The sequence below is a fragment of the Ambystoma mexicanum genome, chromosome 4q (assembly GCF_040938575.1).
Source record: "Ambystoma mexicanum isolate Mex_15411 chromosome 4q, UKY_AmexF1_1, whole genome shotgun sequence".
In the NCBI taxonomy this organism is placed as follows: Eukaryota; Metazoa; Chordata; class Amphibia; order Caudata; family Ambystomatidae; genus Ambystoma; species Ambystoma mexicanum.
In genome coordinates this window covers 1,318,833,920-1,318,852,059 of record NC_090928.1, presented here as the reverse complement: position 1 = coordinate 1,318,852,059, position 18,140 = coordinate 1,318,833,920, and the positions used below count along the sequence as shown (strand labels likewise).

At 50.5% G+C, this 18,140-nt stretch overlaps 1 protein-coding gene across 1 annotated transcript in view; it reads right to left on the bottom strand.

Moving 5' to 3' along the window:
- Positions 1–633: 633 nt before the first annotated feature.
- The window catches only part of LOC138467178 (NXPE family member 1-like), a 325,272-nt gene continuing 307,765 nt past the window's right edge, over positions 634–18,140 (bottom strand). Inside the window, exon 3 of the mRNA XM_069607243.1 lies at positions 634–1,571. Coding sequence (XP_069463344.1) covers positions 792–1,571 — 780 coding nt within the window. The 3' untranslated portion in view covers positions 634–791. The remainder of the gene's footprint in view (positions 1,572–18,140) is intronic.

Here is an 18,140-nt window from a genome sequence, read left to right as displayed (position 1 = left end):
CCACCACTGGGGTCTCCTTGCTGGGCCAGAGCCCCAACATACTTTAGAGATGCTCTACTGGCCAGGATGCAGAGACATTGTGAGGTCAAATGCAGCACTCACCACTCATTCTCCCAATATATCCTTGAGGTTCGCCCATTGGGGTCTCATTGCCTTAAAAGTCTTTTGGGGTGGAGCAGAAGCACCCCTTGCATGGGTGCATTGCTGATTAATATTTATGATAGACTAGTACATCTCCTTTACATCTCTGATACACTTAAACCCCAGAACATGACCATAATCCCATTCAGTGGTGACCATAATCCCTTGCCCAGTGAAGGAAAAGTCAGACTTTGCATCTCTGAAATGTCTTTTCTTCTCAGTCCTATGCCCCCTCATCCCCACCATATGTTTGTACTAAAATCTTATAATCTATCTGTGTATGTGACTGGCTGAACTTGTTTATAAATATTCTGAGTGGTGAAATAAAATAGTCACTGAAATGAACACATGTGTGGTCTGCTTTACAATCCCACAATCCTGGACGCTGTTTGACGGCAACCACACCTCACATCTCCCATAATTTCTTGTTTTATTTTGAGTCCCTTCATGGCCCCCACCCGGCTACCAACAGCTCCAACACTTGTAGCAGAGAAACAAACCATGAAGCTCTTCAGAATACTCAATGCACCCCAACACACTTGTGTACAGGTGCGTTATAAATGCCATATCATATCATATCAATTCTGAGCCTGCACATTCCAAGCTCTTGCAAGACTTCTAGATACCCCACTCCACGATGACCTTACTTGTCAAAGAGAGGCTTTCTCCAGGTCGGTGAGGTGGGTGTTCATGGTGAAAAAGCTGCCCAACATGGTCAAGGAGGCGCAGGGCATGTGCGGGGGCTTGATGCAGTAGAATGGGTACTCGCCCTTCTTGGCCATGAGCTCACACACCTCGTCCTTGGTGTCCAAGTCATAGCTGCACCTGGTATCGATGCTCTCCGTTGGGCTGGTGTATCTGCCCTGGTGACTGATCAAGTCGTAGCCCGTGTTCTTCACTCTCCACAGGGCCACCACGGCTTCACTGGGGTGGATCAGAAGGAGGGATATTTTCACTTTCCCAGCCCAGAATAGGGTGAACTCTACATGATATGTCCCATTCTGGAAGTCTGAGATCTTCCCGGAGGCACCTGCCCCGAGATCTGTGGAGTAGATCCTGGCTCTTAGGAGGTCCCCGCCATATTTCTTCCGGTTTCCCAAGTAGTCGTGCATGTCGAGTTGAACAGTGACTTTGTCACCAGTGCCATATCTCTCCTTGGGGTTCACGATGGACGCCCGGCTCTTCTCAATGCACGTGGTGTTGTCCATGTGTGTAAACGTCACTTTTGGGATGACTTGTTCGATTTCACTAAGAATCAATTGTATTTGTTCTTCCGTATCATTCCAATCAGCTTTCATCGGCAAAGGCTCCACAAACGGCAAGTAGCCCTTTGGCAAGACCATCCCAGTCCCCAACTGGATTTCACTGGAATTGTCCAAGTTCTCCAAAGATTCGGGGACAGAACTGACTTGGCAGAAAATGGTGTGGAGCTGCAAGGAAAGAGAACAGTGCATGACACATGATTACACGGCATCCTAGGTAGGTACTTCTCAAAGACTAGAACACAGATATCAATTTAGAGACAAGGTCACACTAATGTTTCATTATCTCTCACTAGATAAGTCAATGCATTGCTTCAGCAGCAGCACACACTGCCAAACGGATCACAGCTACAACAGAGAACTGCATCACCCTCGCCAGAACACTCCTTCCATCTAGAATCGACTACTGCAACTCCCTCTGTGCAGGCTCAAACACCCGCTGCCATTGCTTCAGCAGCAGGATACACGGCCAAACTGATCAAAGCTACAACAGACAACTGCATCACCCGCGCCAGAGCACTCATTCTACCCAGATTCGACTACTGCAACTCCATGTGTGCAGGCTCAAACACCCAATGCCATTGCTTCAGCAGCAGCACACACTGCCAAACTGATCACAGCTACAGACACTTCCTAACAACAGGCAACTGCATCACCCTCGCCAGAGCACTCATTACATTACATTACAGAACTGCGAGACTTGTCCTTGGCCTCAAGCCCAGGGACCGTATCTCTCCAGGACTGAAATCTCTACACTGGCTCCCAGTGGCTGCGAGGATTAAGTTCAAAACCCTCTGCATTATCCACAAGGCCTTCTGGGGCCTGGGGCCAAAATACCTTCAACTCTGTCTCCCTAAATATCTTCCTTCCCGAGCCCTTCGCTCATCCGTCTCTAACTCCCTCAGGGTCAGCCGCTTCTCAAAGCAACGAGCTGGGGGTAGATCTCTCTCCGCGGCAGGGGCCTCCCTCTGGAACAGCCTTCCTGCCTCCCTGAAACTTGAGGATAACCATCTCCGGTTCCGGAAGCACCTCAAAACCTTCCTCTTTGCCTCTGCCTTTTCTGTCCCTCTCCCCTGCTAAATTCTACACTGAAATTGCACTGAATCTGCAACTGGGCCACTCTCACCAACCTCGGTCCTGGGCCCAGCCACTCTCCACTTGCACTGCCTCCCTGGCATTGCATCCCCTGCACTGCGGGGCTGTCTCTGTATCCCTACAGCCCCCCCTTCCCAGCACTTGGCTGCACCTACCTTGCACTTGCCACCAGCTGGCCCTATTTATTTATTTATTTATTTTTATTCTACTTTCTTGTACTGCACTTCCCCCTCCCCTTCCCCTTGCACTTTTTCCCTTCCCCTACCCCTGCACTTGCGCGGTCTGAATGATACCTGGCCTAGTAGGATCGTTGTCTGTCTTCCCCTTGTTCCCCCCTCCCTGCCTCGTCGCGCCTTGAAACACTTGTGTGTTACAAATGCCATATCATATCATATCATATCCAGAACTGACTACTGCAACTCCCTCTGTGCAGGCACAAACACCTGATGCCATTGCTTCAGCAGCAGCATACACTGCCAAACTGATCACAGCTCGCCGACCCTTCCTAACAACAGACAACTGCATCACCCTCGCCAGAGCACTCATTCTATCCAGAATCGACTACTGCAACTCCCTCTGTGCAGGATCAAACTCCCAAGACATAAGCAAGCAGCAAATAATTCTAAATAATGCAATCAGAGACGCCATCAACATTCTCAAAAATGATATCTCCGCTGCCAGGCGCACCTTCCACTGGCTCCCGCTACGCGATTGTATCAAATTCAAAGTTCTGCTTGTCCAAAAGTGCCCCAGCTTACCTCAACAACCAAATCTCTAAAAACCAGACTAACAGAATGAGCAGATGTACTTATTCACACCACCTCACAAGCCCCAGATTCAAACTGAAAAAAGCAGGAAGCTGCAGCTTCCCAGTGATAGCGGCGAAACTCTGGATCTCTTAGCCATTAGCCCTCAGAGCACATATTCCTCTCTGGTCCTTCCGCAAACATCTTCAAACTTGGCTATTCACCCAAGATGACTAAAGCACCTCCTCCAACCTGACAATGTCAAACCTGGGACCGACCACAACAAGGGTTTACTCTACACTGTATGCAAGAAAGGCAACTGTCTAGGGCAAAAATGTAGTGCAAAAATGTATTCGCAACAATGTGTCTGATCTATGACAAAATGTAAATTCTACCATGACAATCTCTAATGAACCAACCAGTTACCTATCACCACAACAAACCAGCCTGGAACCCTTGTCTTAAGTGAGAGACCAGATGCCCCAGTGCTTGGTGCACCATATAAATGTTCAAATAAATAAATAAATGAAGTGAGAGCTTGCCAAATGCACAACATGCCACAGCACGTAATCCAACACTCAGACACACAGCTTGCACACACCACAAACACAGCACAGGGATGGGCCAGATTAGAGGTGGCCAATTGGCTCGGGTGTAACGGACACACGTTTGAAGCTGCAACTGGGCAAGAAAGGGAGATTCACAAGAGGAGTGAAGGTAAAAAGCCCCCTTAATGCAATTACCCAGGACAGGCAGCAGGTGCACCACTCACCCACTTAGCTCCTAGCTTATAGACACAGGGGTGTTGCTAGGTCAGCAAAAGATCCTGGGCTATGCGAATGTCGGGAGTGTTGGGACTCAGGGCTAGTGCTGGGAAGAAGATGATCCTTGCCCACCCCCGTGACTTCACTCCAGGTAAATAAGATATGTATTAACCAAGGGGGGAGGCACAGCCACCCCCGCAATGCCTATTCACACAAAACATTATAGCTATGAACACATAAAATTTAGCCCCTATCAAGGTAGTAAGACACCATTTTGCACTAGGCCAGACGCAATCTTTTTACTAGACCTGAAAATCCATCTCTCTGTAGAAATGCAGCTCTCCCATCCCCAGCAGCTCGCACAGCAAGCCCACACACCCCATTGCTTCCCCTTGCCAGCTCCGTGCGAGCCCTGTACTCACGGAAGTCCAGCCATGCCTTGTTACAATCCTGTAGTATCATTCCCGAAAGAATGTGCTCAGCGGAGAGCGTGAGACCGTGACAAGCCATAGCCCAAGTGCCCATTCATCTCCAGTAAACTGCCTGTGCCCTCTCAACCCCCACCCTGCCAGGCTAGGGTCCACCAGCCCCGACCCCCGAGTCCCTTTTATGCTGATACACATCTGACCCCCTCACACTGACCATTCCATAACACCCACCACAGGCCTAATCCCATAAAGCAAGCAGCATATCCTCCCAAAAACAACACACGTCTACCTATAGCATGAGGACCTAAGCTAAACAGAGGGCAGATCAAACCTCTGAGGTGAGCACTGGGGGGCAGGGACTGCGTTATCAAAGAGAACTCTGAATGTAGAGGTCGGAATACCAATATATTAGCTCATCTGACCTAAGAATCCCCATTCATGCCAAGATTGTTTGTGTGCCATTATTTTTGTATTTCCAGTTCCTGTTGTTTAGTTTAGTTAGATAGCTATGTTGCACATTCGACCTGACCTTCACACTGCGGAGATGAGCCCGGCCAACCCACATGTACCAAGAGCGACAGAGAGGCCGCGGCCAATTAGCATCTGGCATCCCTTATAGTGCCAACTGTTCTATAGGTCTCTCACCAAACCGGTGCAACAATGTGTACACTATGTATGTCGTCATCAGTGATGCTGTGTGCCCTTTTAATGTGCTGCCCGTATAATGTTTTGGCAGAGCGCTCTCGGGCAGCAGAGTTCTTTGCTGGCATTTTTTATTATTATATAAACTTGGTTGTCCTTGCAGCTCATCTCCTGGTCTCGTTCCCTGACGGGGTGTGTTATCGCTATTTTTGGCATCTTGTTGGGACACGCGCTGTGTGGGTGTACTCATTAGCTAGCCTTTGGTTGTAGCCCTGAGCTTCTAACAAGACCACTTAGTAAAGGAGATTATGGACAGACGCGATGAGTATTCTTGCAAGAAGATGTGGGGGGGGGGGTCGTTCCAGTGAGCAGCTAAAAAAGGTGACTGTAACCTAGAATGAGATCTGCTTATCAGATCCTCCCATATCATAACCCCAAATATCTGTGTCAGAAGACCCAGGGCCTGAAGGACGCTCCACACCTCAGGGATTGACACAACTAGAAACCCCTCTGGGCTAGTGAGGAGCATATGATACCCAATAAAAAGCTCCATCTAGCAGGCCGGCTAAAGTCCCACCCCCTGCCAAACACAGGCCCGACACCGTGACCAGTGCCAACCCTCCCCGAAGATGTGGGGGCTTCCTTACCCAACAGAAGATGGAGAACCTTCTATAGTCATTACCAATACAGCGTATCCCTTGCTCTTGATAGACCAGTGCTCAATGAGTCCAAAAGGCCGGTCCCTGTTCTAGAAAGCCAGGTCCAAGAAGGTCACTCGTAATCTCAGGGGATCGAGTGTCCCGCCCACTTCTTGTAGTCATGCTGGATCTGGTCTTCTACAAGCTTGGTCGGGGTTCCATGTTGGTGCCTTGGCTGAGTCACCACCTTTGATGGTGAGATGACTTCTAGTGCTCAGTGGACCGTTCATGTCTCTGGTGTCTGGGGTGGGCAGCTGTGCAGTTCACTTGACCGCCAGGTCACGTAGGCTTTCCTGTCATAGCTATGTCAACCTGGGCAGAGGTTCCCTTCTTCTAACAGAGCGATTCTGGATAGTACGTTCACACCCCTACCTGGATACTAATGGTAAGGTCTCGGTCCATTTTATTTATTTATTCACTTACTTATTTTATAATGTATGTGGTGACAAACAAAGCAAGCCGGAAGGACGCTTACAAAGACAAACAGACAAAGATACAGTAATAGTCCAGAAACAATAGGCCACAGTGATCAAGAAACCTGGAAGCTACTTCAGCTCCTTAGGTGATAATGGTCTGCTCACTGCCACCTTAGCCTGCACCCACCCTCCCTGTCTACTACTTATGTGATAATGGTCTGCTCACTGCCACCTTAGCCTGCACCCACCCTCCCTGTCTACTACTTATGTGATAATGGTCTGCTCACTGCCACCTTAGCCTGCTCCCACCCTCCATGTCTACTACTTAGGTGATAATGGTCTGCTCACTGCCACCTTAGTCTGAACCCACCCTCTCTGTCTACAGCTTAGGTGATAATGGTCTGCTCACTGCCTCCTTAGCCTGAACCCACCCTCTCTGTCTACAGCTTAGGTGATAATGGTCTGCTCACTGCACCCTTAGCCTGAACACACCCTCTCTGTCTACTGCTTAGGTGATAATGGGCTGCTCCCTGCCACCTTACCCTGAACCCACCCTCTCTGTCTACTGCTTAGGTGATAATGGTCTGCTCACTGCCACCTTAGCCTGAACCCACCCTCCCTGTCTACAGCTTAGGTGATAATGGTCTTCTCACTGCCACCTTAGCCTGAACCCACCCTCTCTGTCTACAGCTTAGGTGATAATGGTCTGCTCACTGCACCCTTCGCAAGAACCCACCCTCTCTGTCTACTGCTTAGGTGATAATGGTCTGCTCACTGCACCCTTCGCCTGAACCCACCATCTCTGTCTACTGCTTAGGTGATAATGGTCTGCTCACTGCACCCTTAGCCTGAACCCACCCTCTCTGTCTACAACTTAGGTGATAATGGTCTGCTCACTGCCACCTTAGCCTGCATCCACCCTCTCTGTCTACAACGTATGTGATAATGGTCTGCCGACTGCCACCTTAGCCTGAACCCACCCTCTCTGTCTACAACTTATGTGATAATGGTCTGCCTACTGCCACCTTAGCCTGAACCCACCCTCTCTGTCTACAACTTAAGTGATAATGGTCTGCTCACTGCCACCTTAGCCTGAACCCTCCCTCTCTGTCTTCTACTTAGGTGATAATGGTCTGCTCACTGCCACATAAGCCTGAACCCACCCTCTCTGTCTACTACTTAGGTGATAATGGTCTGCCGACTGCCACCTTAGCCTGCACCCACCCTCTCTTTCTACAACTTATGCGATAATGGTCTGCCCACTGCCACCTTAGCCTGCACCCACCCTCTCTGTCTACTACATAGGTGATAATGGTCTGCCCACTGCCACCTTAGCCTGAACCCACCCTCTCTTTCTACTACTTAGGTGACAATGGCCTACACACTGCAATCTTAGCCTGAACCCACCCTCTCTTTCTACAACTTATGCGATAATGGTCTGCCCACTGCCACCTTAGTCTGAACCCGCCCTCTCTGTCTACAACTTATGTGATAATGGTCTGCTCACTGCCACCTTAGCCTGCACCCACCCGCTCTGTATACTACTTAGGTGATAATGGTCTGCTCACTGCCACCTTGGCCTGCACCCACCCTCTCTCTCTACCACTTAGGTGATAATGGTCTGCTCACTGCCACCTTAGTGTGTACCCGCCCTCTCTGTCTACTACTTAGGTGATAATGGTCTGCTCACTGCCACCTTAGCCTGAACCCGCCCTCTCTCTCTACTACTTAGGTGATAATGATGTGCTCACTGCCACCTTAGCCTGAACCCGCCCTCTCTGTCTACTACTTAGGTGATAATGGTCAGCTCACTGCCACCTTAGCCTGAACCCACCCTCTCTCTCTACTACTTAGGTCATAATGGTCTGCTCACTGCCACCTTAGCCTGAACCCACCCTCTCTCTCTACCACTTAGGTGATAATGATCTGCTCACTGCCACATTAGCCTGAACCCACCCTCTCTGTCTACCGCTTAGGTGATAATGGTCTGCTCACTGACACCTTAGCCTGAACCCGCCCTCTCTGTCTACCGCTTAGGTGATAATGGTCTGCTCACTGCCACCTTAGCCAGAACCCAACCTCTCTGTCTACTTCTTAGGTGATAATGGTCTGCTCACTGCCACCTTAGCCTGAACCCGCCCTCTCTGTCTACCGCTTAGGTGATAATGGTCTGATCACTGCCACCTTAGCATGAACCCGCCCGCTCTGTCTACCGCTTAAGTGATAATGGTCTGCTCAGTGCCACCCTCGCCTGAACCCTCCCTGTCTGTCTACTACCTTGGTGATAATGGTCTGCTCACTGCTACCTTAGCCAGTACCCGCCCTCTCTGTCTACAGCTTAGGTGATAATGGTCTGCTCACTGCCACCTTAGCATGAACCCGCCCTCTCTGTCTACTGCTGAGGTGATAATGGTCTGCTCACTGCCACTTAGCATGAACCCACCCTCTCTGTCTATTGCTTAGGTGATAATGGTCTGCTCACTGCCACCTTAGCCTGAACCCACCCTTTCTGTCTACTACTTGGGTGATAATGGTCTGCTCACAGCCACCTTAGCCTGAACCCACCCTCTCTGTCTACTACTTAGGTGATAATGGTCTGCTCACTGCCACCTTAGCCTGAACCCACCCTCTCTGTCTACTACTTAGGTGATAATGGTCTGCTCACTGCCACCTTAGCCTGAACCCAACCTCTCTGACTACTACTTAGGTGATAATGGTCTGCTCACTGCCCCCTTAGCCTGAACCCACCCTCTCTGTCTACAACGTATGTGATAATGGTCTGCTCACTGCCACCTTAGCCTGAACCCACCCTCACTGACTACACCTTAGGTGATAATGGTCTGCTCACTGCCACCTTAGCCTGAACCCACCCTCTCTTTCTACTACTTAGGTGATAATGGTCTGCTCACTGCCTCCTTAGCCTGTACCCACCATCTTTGTCTACTGCTTAGGTGATAATGGTCTGCTCACTGCCACCTTAGCATGAACCCGCCCTCTCTGTCTACTACTTAGGTGATAATGGTCTGCTCACTGCCACCTTAGCCTGAACCCACCCTCCCTGTCTACCACTTAGGTGATAATGATGTGCTCACTGCCAGCTTAGCCTGAACCCACCCTCTCTGTCTACAGCTTAGGTGATAATGGTCTGCCGACTGCCACCTTAGCCTGCACCCACCCTCTGTCTACTGCTTAGGTGATAATGGTCTGCCCACTGCCCCCTTAGCCTGAACCCACCCTCTCTGTCTACTACCTAGGTGATAATGGTCTGCTCACTGCCACCTTAGCATGAACCCGCCCTCTCTGTCTACCGCTTAGGTGATAATGGTCTGCTCACTGACACCTTAGCCTGAACCCACCCTCTCTGTCTACCACTTAGGTGATAATGGTCTGCTCACTGACACCTTAGCCTGAACCCACCCTCTGTGTCTACCGCTTAGGTGATAATGGTCTGCTCACTGCCACCTTAGCCTGAACCCACCATCTCTGGCTACAACTTATGTGATAATGGTCTGCTCACTGCCACCCTAGCCTGAACCCACCCTCACTGCCTACAACTTATGTGATAATGGTCTGCTCACTGCCACCTTAGCCTGCACCCACCCTCTCTGTCTACTGCTAGGTGATAATGGTCTGCTCACTGCCACCTTAGCCTGAACCCACCCTCTCTGTCTACTGCTTAGGAGATAATGGTCTGCTCACTGCCTCCTTAGCCTGTACCCACCATCTCTGTCTGCTGCTTAAGTGATAATGGTCTGCTCACTGCCACCTTAGCCTGAACCCACCCTCTCTGTCTACTGCTTAGGTGATAATGGTCTGCTCACTGCCACCTTAGCCTGAACCCGCCCTCTCTGTCTACCGCTTAGGTGATAATGGTCTGCTCACTAGCACCTTAGCCTGAACCCACCCTCCCCGTCTACCACTTAGGTGATAATGGTCTGATCACTGCCAATTAGCCTGAACCCACCCTCTCTCTCTACTACCTAGGTGATAATGGTCTGCTCACTGCCACCATAGCCTGAACCCACCCTCTCTCTCTACTACTTATGTGATAATGGTCTGCTCACTGCACCCTTAGCCTGAACCCACCCTCTCTGTCTACAACTTAGGTGATAATTGTCTGCTCATTGCCACCTTTGCCTGAACCTACCCTCTCCGTCTAGAACTTATGTGATAATGGTCTGCTCACTGCCACCTTAGCCTGAACCTACCCTCTCAGTCTACAACTTATGTGATAATGTTCGGCTCACTGCCACCTTAGTCTGAACCCATCCTCTCCGTCTACTGCTTAGGTGATAATGGTCTGCTTACTGCTACCTTAGTCTTAACCCACCCTCTCCATCTACTGCTTAGGTGATAATGTCTGCTCACTGCCACCTTAGCCTGTACCCACCCTCTCTGTCTACTACTTAGGTGATAATGGTCTGCTCACTGCCACCTTAGCCTGAACCCACCCTCTCTGACTACTACTTAGGTGATAATGGTCTGCTCACTGCCACCTTAGCCTGAACCCACCCTCTCTGGCTACAGCTTATGTGATAATGGTCTGCTCACTGACACCTTAGCCTGAACCTACCCTCTCTGTCTACAACTTATGTGATACTGGTCTGCTCACTGCCACCTTAGTCTGAACCCATCCTCTCCGTCTACTACTTAGGTGATAATGGCCTGCTCACTGCCACCTTAGCCTGAACCCACCATCTCTGGCTACAACTTATGTGATAATGGTCTGCTCACTGCCACCCTAGCCTGAACCCACCCTCACTGCCTACAACCTATGTGATAATGGTCTGCTCACTGCCACCTTAGCCTGTACCCACCCTCTCTGTCTACTACTTAGGTGATAATGGTCTGCTCACTGCCACCTTAGCCTGAACCCACCCTCTCTGACTACTACTTAGGTGATAATGGTCTGCTCACTGCCACCTTAGCCTGAACCCACCCTCTCTGGCTACAGCTTATGTGATAATGGTCTGCTCACTGCCACCTTAGCCTGAACCTACCCTCTCTGTCTACAACTTATGTGATACTGGTCTGCTCACTGCCACCTTAGTCTGAACCCATCCTCTCCGTCTACTACTTAGGTGATAATGGTCTGCTCACTGCTACCTTAGTCTGAACCCACCCTCTCTGTCTACTGCTTATGTGATAATGGTCTGCTCACTGCCACCTTAGCCTGAACCCGCCCTCTCCGTCTACCGCTTAGGTGATAATGGTCTGCTCACTGCCACCTTTGCCTGAACCCGCCCTCCCTGTCTACTACTTAGGTCATAATGGTCTGCTCACTGCCACCTTAGCCTGAACCCACCCTCTCTCTCTACCACTTAGGTGATAATGATCTGCTCATTGCCAGCTTAGCCTGAACCCACCCTCTCTGTCTACAGCTTAGGTGATAATGGTCTGCCGACTGCCACCTTAGCCTGCACCCACCCTCTGTCTACTGGATAGGTGATAATGTTCTGCCCACTGCCACCTTAGCCTGAACCCACCCTCTCTGTCTACTACTTAGGTGATAATGGTCTGCTCACTGCCACCTTAGCATGAACCCGCCCTCTCTGTCTACCGCTTAGGTGATAATGGTCTGCTCACTGACACCTTAGCCTGAACCCACCCTCTCTGTCTACCACTTAGGTGATAATGGTCTGCTCACTGACACCTTAGCCTGAACCCACCCTCTGTGTCTACCACTTAGGTGATAATGGCCTGCTCACTGCCACCTTAGCCTGAACCCACCATCTCTGGCTACAACTTATGTGATAATGGTCTGCTCACTGCCACCCTAGCCTGAACCCACCCTCTCTCTCTACCACTTAGGTGATAATGATCTGCTCATTGCCAGTTTAGCCTGAACCCAGCCTCTCTGTCTACTGCTAGGTGATAATGGTCTGCTCACTGCCACCTTAGCCTGAATCCACCCTCTCTGTCTACTACTTAGGTGATAATGATCTGCTCACTGCCTCCTTAGCCTGTACCCACCATCTCTGTCTACTGCTTAGGTGATAATGGTCTGCTCACTGCCACCTTAGCCTGAACCCACCATCTCTGTCTACTGCTTAGGTGATAATGGTCTGCTCACTGCTACCTTAGCCTGAACCCACCCTCTCTGTCTACTGCTTAGGTGAAAATGGTCTGCTCACTGCCACCTTATCCTGTACCCGCCCTCTCTGTCTACTGCTTAGGTGATAATGGTCTGCTCACTGCCACCTTAGCCTGAACCCGCCCTCTACGTCTACCGCTTAGGTGATAATGGTCTGCTCACTAGCACCTTAGCCTGAACCCACCCCTCCCCGTCTACCACTTAGGTGATAATGGTCTGATCACTGCCAACGTAGCCTGAACCCACCCTCTCTCTCTACTACTTAGGTGATAATGGTCTGCTCACTGCCACCATAGCCTGAACCCATCCTCTCTCTCTACTACTTAGGTGATAATGGTCTGCTCACGGCACCCTTAGCCTGAACCCACCCTTTCTGTCTACTGCTTAGGTGATAATGGTCTGCTCACTGCTACCTTAGTCTTAACCCACCCTCTCCATCTGCTGCTTAGGTGATAATGGTCTGCTCACTGCCACCTTTGCCTGAACCTACCCTCTCCGTCTACAACTTATGTGATAATGTTCTGCTCACTGAGACCTTAGCCTGAACCTACCCTCTCCGTCTATAACTTATGTGATAATGGTCGGCTCACTGCCACCTTAGTCTGAACCCATCCTCTCCGTCTACTGCTTAGGTGATAATGGTCTGCTCACTGCTACCTTAGTCTTAACCCACCCTCTCCATCTGCTGCTTAGGTGATAATGGTCTGCCCACTGCCACCTTAGCCTTTACCCACCCTCTCTGTCTACTACTTAGGTGATAATGGTCTGCCCACTGCCACCTTAGCCTGAACTCACCCTCTCTGACTACTACTTAGGTGATAATGGTCTGCTCACTGCCACCTTAGCCTGAACCCACCCTCTATGGCTACAACTTATGTGATAATGGTCTGCTCACTGCCACCTTAGCCTGAACCCACAATCACTGCCTACAGCTATGTGATAATGGTCTGCTCACTGCCACCATAGCCTCCACCCACCCTCTCTGTCTACTGCTGGGTGATAATGGTCTGCTCACTGCCACCTTAGCCTGAACCCACCCTCTCTGTCTACTGCTTAGTTGATAATGGTCTGCTCACTGCCTCCTTAGCCTGTACCCACCATCTCTGTCTACTGCTTAGGTGATAATGGTCTGCTCACTGCCACCTTAGCCTGAACCCACCCTCTCTGTCTACTGCTTAGGTGATAATGGTCTGCTCACTGCCACCTTAGCCTGAACCCACCCTCTCTGTCTACTACTTAGGTGATAATGGTCTGCTCACTGCCACCTTAGCCTGAACCCACCCTCTCTGTCTACTACTTAGGTGATAACGATCTGCTCATTGCCACCTTAGCCTAAACCCACCCTCTCTGTCTACAACTTAGGTGATAATGGTCTGCTCACTGCCACCTTAGCCTGACTCCACCCTCTATATCTACTACTTAGGTGATAATGGTCTGCTCACTGCCACCTTAGCCTGCACCCACCCTCTCTGTCTACTACTTACGTGATAGTGGTCTGCTCACTGCCACCTTAGCCTGAACCCACCCTCTCTGTCTACTGCTTAGGTGATAATGGTCTGCTCACTGCCTCCTTAGCCTGTACCCACCATCTCTGTCTACTACTTGCGTGATAATGGTCTGCTCACTGCCACCTTAGCCTGAACCCACCCTCTCTGTCTACTGCTTAGGTGATAATGGTCTGCTCACTGCCTCCTTAGCCTGTACCCACCATCTCTGTCCACTGCTTAGGTGATAATGGTCTGCTCACTGCCACCTTAGCCTGAACCCACCCTCTCTGTCTACTACTTAGGTGATAATGGTCTGCTCACTGCCTCCTTAGCCTGTACCCACCATCTCTGTCTACTGCTTAGGTGATAATGGTCTGCTCACTGCCACCTTAGCCTGAACCCACCCTCTCTGTCTACTGCTTAGGTGATAATGGTCTGCTCACTGCCACCTTAGCCTGAACCCACCCTCTCTGTCTACTACTTAGGTGATAACGATCTGCTCACTGCCACCTTAGCCTGCACCCACCCTCTCTGTCTACTACTTAGGTGATAACGATCTGCTCATTGCCACCTTAGCCTAAACCCACCCTCTCTGTCTACAACTTAGGTGATAATGGTCTGCTCACTGCCACCTTAGCCTGAACCCACCCTCTATGTCTACTACTTAGGTGATAATGGTCTGCTCACTGCCACCTTAGCCTGCACCCACCCTCTCTGTCTACTACTTACGTGATAGTGGTCTGCTCACTGCCACCTTAGCCTGTACCCACCCTCTCTGTCTACTACTTAGGTGATAATGGTCTGCTCACTAGCACCTTAGCCTGAACCCACCCTCTCTGTCTACTACTTAGGTGTTATTGGTCTGATCACTGCCAACTTAGCCTGAACCCACCATCCCTGTCTACTACTTAGGTGATAATGGTCTGATCACTGCCAACTTAGCCTGAACCCACCCTCTCTGTCTACTACTTAGGTGATAATGGTCTGCTCACTGCCACCATAGCCTGAACCCACCCTCTCTCTCTACTACTTAGGTGATAATGGTCTGCTCACTGCACCCTTAGCCGGAACCCACCCTCTCTGTCTACAACTTAGGTGATAATTGTCTGCTCACTGCCACCTTTTCCTGAACCCACCCTCTCGGTCTACTACTTATGTGATAATGGTCTGCTCACTGCCACCTTAGCCTGAACCTACCCTCTCCGTCTACAACTTATGTGATAATGGTCTGCTCACTGCCACCTTAGTCTGAACCCATCCTCTCTGTCTACTGCTTAGGTGATAATGGTCTGCTCACTGCTACCTTAGTCTGAACCCGCCCTCTCCGTCTACTGCTTAGGTGATAATGGTCTGCTCACTGCCACCTTAGCCTGAACCCGCCCTCTCCGTCTACCACTTAGGTGATAATGGTCTGCTCACTGCAACCTTAGCATGAACCTGCCCTCTCCGTCTACCGCTTAGGTGATAATGGTCTGCTCACTGACACCTTAGTCTGAACCGGCCCTCTCCGTCTACCGCATAGGTGATAATGGTCTGCTCACTGCCACCTTAGCCAGAACCCACCTCTCTGTATACTTCTTAGGTGATAATGGTCTGCTCACTGCCACCCTAGCCTGAACCCTCCCTCTCTGTCTACTACCTAGGTGATAATGGTCTGCTCACTGCCGCCTTAGCATGAAGCCGTCTTCTCTGTGTACTGCTTAGGTGATAATGGTCTGCTCACTGTCACCTTAGCCTGAACCCACCCTCTGTGTCTACCACTTAGGTGATAATGGTCTGCTCACTGCCACCTTAGCCTGAACCCACCCTTTCTGTCTACTACTTAGGTGATAATTGTCTGCTCACTGCCACCTTAGCCTGAACCCACCCTCTCTGTCTACAACTTAGGTGATAATGGTCTGCTCACTGCCACCTTAGCCTGAACCCACCCTCTCTGTCTACTACTTAGGTGATAATGGTCTGCTCACTGCCACCTTAGCCTGCATCCACCCTCTCTGTCTACTACTTAGGTGATAATGGTCTGCTCACTGCCACCTTAGCCTGAACCCACCCTCTCTGTCTACTACTTAGGTGATAATGGTCTGCTCACTGCCACCTTAGCCTGAATCCACCCTCTCTGTCTACTACTTAGGTGATAATGGTCTGCCGACTGCCACCTTAGCCTGAACCCAACCTCTCTGTCTACTACTTAGGTGATAATCGTCTGCTCACTGCACCCTTAGCTTGAACACACCCTCTGTGTCTACAACTTAGGTGATAATGGTCGGCTCACTGCCACCTTAGCCTGAACCCACCCTCTCTGTCTACTACTTAGGTGATAATGGTCTGCTCACTGCTACCTTAGCCTGAACCCACCCTCTCTGTCTACTACTAAGGTGATAATGGTCTTCCCACTAGCACCTTAGCCTGAACAAACCCTCTCTGTCTACAACTTAGGTGGTAAGGGTCTGCTCACTGCCACCTTAGCCTGCATCCACCCTCTCTGTCTACTACTTAGGTGATAATGGTCTGCTCACTGCCACCTTAGCCTGAACCCACCTCTCTGTCTACTACTTAGGTGATAATTGTCTGCTCACTGCACACTTAGCCTGAACCCACCCTCTCTGTCTACAACTTAGGTGATAGTGGTGTGCTCACTGCCACCTTAGCCTGCACCCACCCTCTATGTCTACTACTTAGGTGATAATGGTCTGCTCACTGCCACCTTAGCCTGAACCCACCCTCTCTGTCTACTGCTTAGGTGATAATGGTCTGCTCACTGCCACCTTAGCCTGAACCCACCCTCTCTGTCTACTGCTTAGGTGATAATGGTCTGCTCACTGCCACCTTAGCCTGAACCCACCCTCTCGGTCTACTGCTTATGTGATAATGGTCTGCTCACTGCCAACTTAGCCTGAACCCACCCTCTCTGGCTACTGCTTAGGTGATAATGGTCTGCTCATTGCCACCTTAGCCTGAACCCATTCTCTCTGTCTGCTACTTAGGTGATAATGGTCTGCTCACTGCCACCTTAGTCTGAACCCACCCTCTCTGTCCACTGCTTAGGTGATAATGGTCTGCTCACTGCAACCTTAGCATGAACCCGCCCTCTCTGTCTACCGCTTAGGTGATAATGGTCTGCTCACTGACACCTTAGCCAGAACCCACCCTCTCTGTCTACCTCTTAGGTGATAATGGTCTGCTCACTGCCACCCTAGCCTGAACCCTCCCTCTCTGTCTACTACCTAGGTGATAATGGTCTGCTCACTGCAACCTTAGCCAGTACCCACCCTCTCCGTCTACCTCTTAGGTGATAATGGTCTGCTCACTGCCACCCTAGCCTGAACCCTCCCTCTCTGTCTACTACCTAGGTGATAATGGTCTGCTCACTGCAACCTTAGCCAGTACCCACCCTCTCCGTCTACTACTTAGGCGATAATGGTCTACTCACTGCCACCTTAGCCTGAACCCGCCCTCTCTGTCTACCGCTTAGGTGATAATGGTCTGCTCACTGCCACCTTAGCCAGAACCCAACCTCTCTGTCTACTTCTTAGGTGATAATGGTCTGCTCACTGCCATCTTAGCCTGAACCCGCCCTCTCTGTCTACCGCTTAGGTGATAACGGTCTGATCACTGCCACCTTAGCATGAACCCGCCCTCTCTGTCTACCGCTTAAGTGATAATGGTCTGATCACTGCCTCCCTCGCCTGAACCCTCCCTCTCTGTCTACTACCTTGGTGATAATGGTCTGCTCACTGCTACCTTAGCCAGTACCCGCCCTCTCTGTCTACAGCTTAGGTGATAATGGTCTGCTCACTGCCACCTTAGCATGAACCCGCCCTCTCTGTCTACTGCTGAGGTGATAATGGTCTGCTCACTGCCACTTAGCATGAACCCACCCTCTCTGTCTATTGCTGAGGTGATAATGGTCTGCTCACTGCCACCTTAGCCTGAACCCACCCTTTCTGTCTACTACTTGGGTGATAATGGTCTGCTCACAGCCACCTTAGCCTGAACCCACCCTCTCTGTCTACTACTTAGGTGATAATGGTCTGCTCACTGCCACCTTAGCCTGAACCCAACCTCTCTGACTACTACTTAGGTGATAATGTTCTGCTCACTGCCCCCTTAGCCTGAACCCACCCTCTCTGTCTACAACTTATGTGATAATGGTCTGCTCACTGCCACCTTAGCCTGAACCCACCCTCACTGCCTACACCTAAGGTGATAATGGTCTGCTCACTGCCACCTTAGCCTGAACCCACCCTCTCTTTCTACTACTTAGGTGATAATGGTCTGCTCACTGCCTCCTTAGCCTGTACCCACCATCTTTGTCTACTGCTTAGGTGATAATGGTCTGCTCACTGCCACCTTAGCATGAACCCGCC